The sequence below is a fragment of the Bactrocera latifrons genome, unplaced genomic scaffold (assembly GCF_001853355.1).
Source record: "Bactrocera latifrons isolate USDA-ARS-PBARC rearing strain unplaced genomic scaffold, ASM185335v1 scaffold_692, whole genome shotgun sequence".
Taxonomy (NCBI): Eukaryota; Metazoa; Arthropoda; class Insecta; order Diptera; family Tephritidae; genus Bactrocera; species Bactrocera latifrons.
Window position 1 is genome coordinate 84,898 of NW_017537370.1, and position 8,178 is coordinate 93,075.

Consider the following 8,178-nt stretch of genomic DNA (forward strand, 5'->3'; position numbering starts at 1 on the left):
CAAGAACATTTTGCTCAATGGTGAAACACACTATTGGAACGGGTACACTACTAAATAAAGACACCATTGTTGAGACGTCATTAGATCGTCAAATCGTACTTTATGGTGTGGACCCTTTATCAATTCATCCAGAAGTTGAATCTCAGTTCGGAGATACCATGATCTGAATTTTYGAATTATTGTTTATGAGACATAAGTTTGGTGCTATTTTTTCAATTTTTTAACCATTCTTAAAGAGAGAGATCGATTATAAAGCATCATATGGGTCAGTCATAATAAGAAGAAATTAAATCACAGGCAAATTTACAGTTAAGCGTTCGTGTATTTCTTTTCTAAAATAAATTTAATTACAGGCAATTTATAAAATAGTAGAGCTTATTATATTTAATTAATATTTTAAATCAAATTGAGTTAGTTTTATCAAAATAATTTGTTTATAAATGTAAATTCGATAGCTTTGATAACAAGATATTTTGTAGGAGTTCTTTTACAGGAGTACCAAGATTATATTAAAAGCTACAACTTAATAAAATAGTTATTAAAATCTTCAGTGTRTTCAGTGCAACATCAATAATTATCGTACAATTTTAACAATAAACTTTGTGGTTTTATGTAGAAATATGTAAACATTTATGTACATATACCTAAAAATAATTCAATTTAATAGCTTATTCTTATAGTTTGCTCCAAATGCATCTGTATAACTATACAAACATACACTCCCACATGATCAATAATAAAATACATATGTATCTATTTATAGTATGCATCGGTAAACATATTTAATTTTCCCTGTTTAAAATCGAATCTTTCTCCTTATCAATAACAACAATCACAATTTTCCTTTTAGGTGTATTTAGCTAGTTACATAGCTGTAAATATGTATGTACAAAGTGGCGGGCAGAAGCCTGTAAATACAGTGTGTTCAACAATTCATGATAACAAATATTTTTTATGAAATTTACACACTACTACTATACTATATTTTTCAACCCTTTTTAACAGTTTTAAATACACATTTTAGCTAAGATTTTATGATTGTTATAACTATTTGTATGGTATAAGTACTGTCTCTTATACACATCTAGATGTGTATAAGAGACAGCTACTACTATACTATATTTTTCAACCCTTTTTAACAGTTTTAAATACACATTTTAGCTAAGATTTTATGATTGTTATAACTATTTGTATGGTATAAGTATGTACTATATACGTCTTTGATACGGAAATCTGTTGGAACAGTTTCCAACGTTAAGTTTCTAACGTTAAGTGATTCGATACAACCTTACATAAAATTGAATTTCCAACAGATTGCAATTCAACCGTTTAGTTAACATACTTRTTTTACTATTAAATATATGGGAAAAGATTAAGTTAAAATTTTTTTTATATTTTATTTTATTTCTCTCAGTTAGTGGGTATTAACAAAAGTTTAATAAAATAGCAGGATGGCATTAATTATGATAACCACTTTAGACTAAATATTTTTCAATATAAAACGTTAAATGAAATCCTTTTAAGGTTCATTGTTTTGTACTAGAAAATACGGCTTACTCAGAGAGGATACTTCATATTTTGACACGGTGATAATACTCATAAAACAATACTAAGAGCGTTGTGGTTAAAAGCATGTTTATATATAATGAATCAATATAAAGTTGGATTGAGAAATATATCCGACGGAATTCGCTTAATATTTTTAAGGAGCTGTAGCGTCTGTTTATTGTTTTGAACTGAAAACTTTCTTCGTAAAAAACAAACTGTTTCGTGGACCCAGTTCGTATTGTATTGGATTTATTTTCTTTTCGCGTCGAGGAAMGAGTAGTAAGAGTCTGATGAATATMGAGATCTAAAAACGTTCAGTTACAGAAATAAACTCTCCAACTGATTATAGAAAGCATTGCAAAATAAACTGACATAAGTCAGAGAAGACGATTTGGTTTTCGTAAAAGTGGGAGCAAATCAGATACTTAAAATCTGTTAATACGAAGTTAAARTTATGACATAAGCATTACAGTAGCTTATATCCATAATTGGATAAAATGGACTTGGGCAATATGTGGTYCCAACAGCGAATGTCAAATCGATTTATTGAAAACCAAGTTTTGTCAACGCGTTAYCTAACGAAATRGCCCAGTCAATTGGCCRCATAGGTTGTGTTATTTCCTGTGGGACTAGGTCAAGTCTTCGTACGAATCGAATGTCGAACATGAAATTACTATCTATAATAKCGGCCGATTTATGCTTGAAAATCGTCGAAAATTGGGTTCCATTCGTGCCCGTGATGGACTTGCAAACGTAATCAAACGTTATTTCATTGATGTCCCACACCATTTTTGTTTTATTTAATTACGTAACATCAAATTTGTTTTATGTATTTTAAAGACAAAAGATACAAAATTGTCACATGAATTTGATAGAACGTTTGCGRTGGAACTTCTTTCACTTTGGCGCAATATTCTATGCAGTGATAAGATAAATATTGTTCATTTTAACTCTGGTAAAGAAAAATGATCTCGTAATCAGCAAGTCAACGCCAAATATACAAAGTTCTCAAGTTGCGATGATTTTATTAGGATGGAGACGGSAAATCAAAATATTGCTAAAATTATTATTTTTATTGAAAATGCACATGTACAAAAGTAATTACAAATCCTGGAGGAACAACTTAGTACAAAATATAAACTCGGTTGTGTACTTTTATCTACAATAAATAAATATTTGTATTTTTTTTTTTTTTTTTTTTTTTTGCAAACCAGTTTCGGTCTCATAACAACAATAAACGTCACAAAAATTTTAACCTGCATTTGATAAATAAGTTTTGCATGTTCTTAAAACTTTAACCATGCTAAAATATTTGCCAAATTTAAATACAAAATCGAAATTGAATATAAAATACTTTAGCAAAAATTGTATTCATGGATTTCTATGTTAACTTTGGTTGTTCTTATCATTTCAAACACGTCTGTACTTATACAGGTATATTTTGTTTACTCATTAAGCTTTCGTGAACTCCTTTACTTCAAATATAAAGTGCGGTGAATTTTTTTTTAACTTATATGAGTGCAAAGCTTAATAGTCAAATACTAAGCTTACATTTTTAAACTTTTTTAGTGAATTGTATTCTATTAATTTCTTAGCTACATATATACATAAGCACTTCCAGGTAAGTCATAACATAATCCTTGTGCTGATATTGTTTTGTTTCATACTATTTATCTTTTTTTTGCGAGAACAATAAACATTTTTACGAGTTTTTATGTAAATATATATATATTTTAAATAAATTTAACTTTTTTCTGTAGTTAGTACATTCAGCAGCTTAACTAACTATGAATTTAAGGTAAGAATTAAAATAATTCGCAATTGAACCATRATACATTAATATATTACAATTCCATTAGTTTCCTTAGTTGTCTTTGGGTCGCACGTGAGTTTCTGTTTAATCTTTCATTGTAACTGTTTTGAGGCTATAATGCCTCTGAAGGCTCAAAATGTACGCATTTAGGGTTTGGTTTCAAGAAATATCAGCTATTTGTAGCAAAACCCAGACCACTCTCTTGCTCCCTTTATTATTATACTATTTTAAATTTTAAACTAAATTTTCTAAAATTAGATATGTCCATTGTTATCGGCGACGATATCACCAGAGCTCCGCAGCACATCTTCTTCATTTCGTCTGCCAGGTTATACACTTTCCAATGTCAACTTTTATCACGCCTATTCACATACGAGACACGAGACGCGAGACAATCTAGCGTTGTTGTTTTTTAACCTGGTCACCCACTGGGCTGCGTCTGCCAAGCACGTGTTTCACTAAACCATCTCTTATACAGCTAATTTACAGCCAAGTTTTATCATCTGTCGTAGACGAGACGAAAATACCGCGTGGCGTGTTGGTCGACAGCAGTGTAGTTGTTGTGGCTTTTGTTGTGCTTATTCTTGGGGCACCTATTGTGTTGCCACTTTCTGTGGCATCTATCGCCTGATGCTTGTTGTTATTGTTGTTACTGCTGCTGTTGCTAATAGCATAAGTTTTTGTACTACCGTTGACATTTTTATATTCCAAACCGTCTGCTAAACCATTGCTGTACTTATCACGCTCCGCAACTATTTTGACACTACCACTGTTGTTGTTGTTGCGTGTGCCTTCAYACTGTCAAGATGCGGCACTCACGTTTGTCTCATCCACATGGCACACGCCACCACCAGCATCACCAACACGACAACCTTCTACACCTACAACTTCCCCAACACCAAGTGTGGATGGCGGAGGCAGCAGTGGCGGTGTTGTTGCAGTTGATTCGGTGTCGGTTGTTTCAACTGTCGCTGGCCACAATGGCAATGMCACTTGTTGTGTGCTGCCATTTCGCAGCGCCACTTTGATGGGTTCAGCTTTCATTATGATGCCATATTGTCCCGCACCCGGTGCGCCGCTTAACGACGACAGCGATGTAAGCTCGTGACTATTGCCGCAGTGACTAATGGTGAARCGTTGGTGATATGCGCCGGTGTTGYTGGTGCCAATTGGCGCGGAGTGTCGCAACGGATCTCGATGGGATACTATTGTGGAATTACGTAACATACCTGAAAATAGCAAGTAACAAATGGCATATAGTAATTGACGCAAGGAGAAGAAGGAAAAAATAAATAAGCACTATGTAAATATCTAAACTCTTATGTGCATAAAAAGGTCTTTGAACGTGGATAGACTGTGGAAGAGGCTTAAGCTAATTTGATTTTGAAATTGAGTAACATTTAGTGTTATTCAAAGAAAAGGTGCACACTTTAAACCAAAAGCACGTCATCAGGGTGCCACCGTATTCGTGAAACTCCTCAAGACGTCAATACAAATGAGGAATGGGGCGTAAAAATATGTATATAGATCCATGCGCTAATGCAGAGTTAATCACAATATAGAAGCGACTTTTACAATTTTTTGGTAAACTTTAATATTAAAGAGCTCTGGGAGTAGCTGCATTTAACGTGGAAGAACGAAACTATATTTTCGCATTTGACCAAATTCCTAAGTAACCATAAGAACTTCATGCCKTTTTTGAYTCGCCATTCCTCKGTTCGCTCTGTTTAAGCTTTGTTCTCTTACAAAAAGAACTCGAGCTTAAAACTTTCCGACCACAAGCATAACTGTTTAATTCTATTTATTCAATACCATAGTTTTGAATTCATTGACTATTTTTAAACAGCGTCAAGGTAAGACATGAACTAAATTTGAGTAAAATCGGTTAAGTACTTTGTAAGATCCGATTCCGAGCTTCGAAGTGGTCGCACGTCAGTGAGCTTCAATGAGCTCCAGCTAGGTCCCCCAAAACGGCTACCACGATTGAAAGTGCACTACTTGGCTCAGATAGTAGACATCTCCAAAAACGGGGTGGATTATGATCTGCGTGAATAACCAGCACTCCCAAGTCATAGATATTTAGGTCTATCTTGGAACCAGTGTTATCATAAAAAGCACGTCAGCCTCGAAATCCAACGCAGAATAAATCTAGGCAAGGTGCTACTTCGGACTGACTAGGCAATTGAGAAGTAAAGTCATCCTTCCTTCCTTTCGACTCTCCCAGAAATCGTATTTGTCAGCAGGGTTTGGGAAAATAGAACGCGACTGGGTCAATTGCATTGATTTGAAATGAAACTGTTTTGAGCTATCGGAGCACGTATGTATCTTTAGTCTCTCTTAGTYTTAATGTTACAGTAAGAAATCTATTATACTTTCTGTACTGGGTTTTCAAATCTGATTCCAACAATACGGGGCTACATGCCACACCACACCACATGCAACAATCGAATCGAGAAAAGTTTKGAGATTGGATTATTTTTAGAWATTATAACATTGAAKGGCCTCGAAGAAGTTGTGATTTAACACCATTAGACTACATCTTGTGGGGTTAWTAGAARTCATTRGTTTTTAACAGYAAASCAGACTMTCTTCACGATTTTGGAGTCMATTTGGAGTMAAAAAGTACACGAAAATTKGGTTCTTCAAATTAATTCCTGTATCTCTCCCGTATCACTCCTAAATGAACACGCTGTGCACGTATGTTGCGGGAAGATTAAACAACAGTTCAAAATTTTTCCTGCAGGGTTAGWTAATGGTATAGCACTGCTGCCAACTGTGTAGTCATTTGTTATTCAACAGGCTAGCCAGCGGCTTTCATCGCAAAACAAAAAAGATTAACAACCGCCCTGTGCTGGCAGTCACTCGAAGCTGCATGCACATGACAAGAATGGGCAGTGGCTCARCATTAGACAGCCTCAGTTGGTGTTATAAATCCAATGGTGACATGTTGTTGGCTGTCAGCAGCAGCTCGTGGATTGCGGAGGAATTACGGTATTACTAGGAGTTCAAGCGATAAAACTTTGTTTGTATTTTATTGGATCCTGAAGCTGATTGGTGAATTTTTGGCAGAAGATAAGAGCGAAAAAGTTACTTTATGTGGGCAACTAAAAGTTGAGGGACAATTAACATAAATGACAGATGATGCTACGATTTTAAATTAATGCGAAATAASTTTAATTTGAGGCACTTGTGTCATCACTACAATTTATTGCTTTTGTTTTTCATAAGTGCTTCATTAAATTAACATAAAATGTCCATTTCCTTGTAGCAACTAATTTTGGTAACAGTTCTCTGTCAAATAATAAATGACGAGAGCTAATTACTACAACAGCAATATACATTTTGAGGTAATGCTCTATAGAGTAATTGGCGCCGATATAAAAGTTTACTGATGTTAATGACAGCCAACAATTTAATTACTGAACTTTTTTTGATTTACTCTCGTTCAAATAATAATTAGGGGCAATAGCAAGCAATTTTGAATACCACAACGCAACGGTTCTAGCCTTTTAATCGGTTAAAGACTGTTATATGATTTATGGTTCTTTTCGCATTGATAGCGGCGAATACCACAGTCGATATAAGGATGAGCGCTATGAAATATWCGTTGTTCAGCAAATCAAGAGACATTGGCTATGCTGGCTAGGTCATGATGTCCGGATGGATGAGAACACTTCAGYTTTGAAAGTATTCGATTCAGTACCCGCCGGTTAAGCGAGGGAAAGACTTTCATTTCATTGAAGAGATTTGGTGGTGAAGGACTTGGATACACTTGGTACCTTCAATTGGCGCCATTTATCGAAAAAAAGAAGCAAAGGGTGTGGGTAAACGGTGTCTACGTTAGTAAAGTATGTAAAATAAAAACTGTTACCATGCGTAAACGGTTTCTGCCCATTACTAACCTAAAGTTTATAAAGTACCATAATTCATTTACTTACCATAATGTGAAGCTACGCGACGGCTTTTTGGCGAACTCGGACAGGTGTACAAAAATGAGCGCTGAGTATCTGCAAGAGACACACAAAAAGATGAATTGACTGGGAAATGTCCAACTGGGAGGTGAGTTTAGATGAAGTCACATGGTGGACAGACGGAAAAACATTAGACAAATTTGACATGACAAGTGAAGTATGTGAGATTGTTTTGTGAAAGAAAAAGAAGTGATTGCAAAATTTTGATTAACTTCTAAGCTTACCAGCTTGCAAATATAATTAAGTACTGTTACAATTACTCTTAAATATATARTATATCACTTACCATTTCTTTTGATGCGATTATGATCAGGTGAACCCGAGCAGGAATACCGGGAAGTCATATTGTCGCGCCGATTCAGAGATTCGTCGACCTTAACGAATGGGCACCAACGAAAGAATCGCTTGAAGCCGTAACGGAATCTATTGAAGAAAAATCATAATTKTTTGACTTGTGAAGTTAAGCACATGCTYTCTGTAGTGTGTCAAGTGTTTGGTGTATAAATCCCTGACTGCGCAGTCACTTATACATATTACTTTGGGCAAGAAATAGGAAGACCTTTTAATTTAAATATAGAGCGAAAACGGATTCGTCGAAATATTTTTTTAAGTTGGTATCAGTGACATCACATCAAAATAATCATTAGTGTTTAGTATACTTTCGGAAGTACATAAGGTGCATTCGGTGACTTTTACGATAATAGAAATTATTCAACAAAGAAGTTGAATTCAATTTTGTGATCGGAATCAAATTTATTCGATGATAATTAAAAGTAAGTAAAGTTTTGATCGGTACCAATTATCCAAAGAGTGCTGAGAATGCGTTACCGATGAACCACGTTCAGG

General features: G+C 34.7%; 1 protein-coding gene across 1 annotated transcript in view; it reads right to left on the reverse strand.

Moving 5' to 3' along the window:
- Nucleotides 1-3,534: 3,534 nt before the first annotated feature.
- Nucleotides 3,535-8,178, reverse strand: part of LOC108975735 (tachykinin-like peptides receptor 99D) — a gene marked incomplete at its 5' end in the record, with an annotated part of 14,085 nt that continues 9,441 nt past the window's right edge. The window contains 3 exons of the mRNA XM_018944436.1: nucleotides 3,535-4,590; nucleotides 7,300-7,368; nucleotides 7,619-7,755. Of these exons, the coding sequence (XP_018799981.1) occupies nucleotides 4,163-4,590; nucleotides 7,300-7,368; nucleotides 7,619-7,755 (634 nt within the window). The remainder of the gene's footprint in view (nucleotides 4,591-7,299; nucleotides 7,369-7,618; nucleotides 7,756-8,178) is intronic.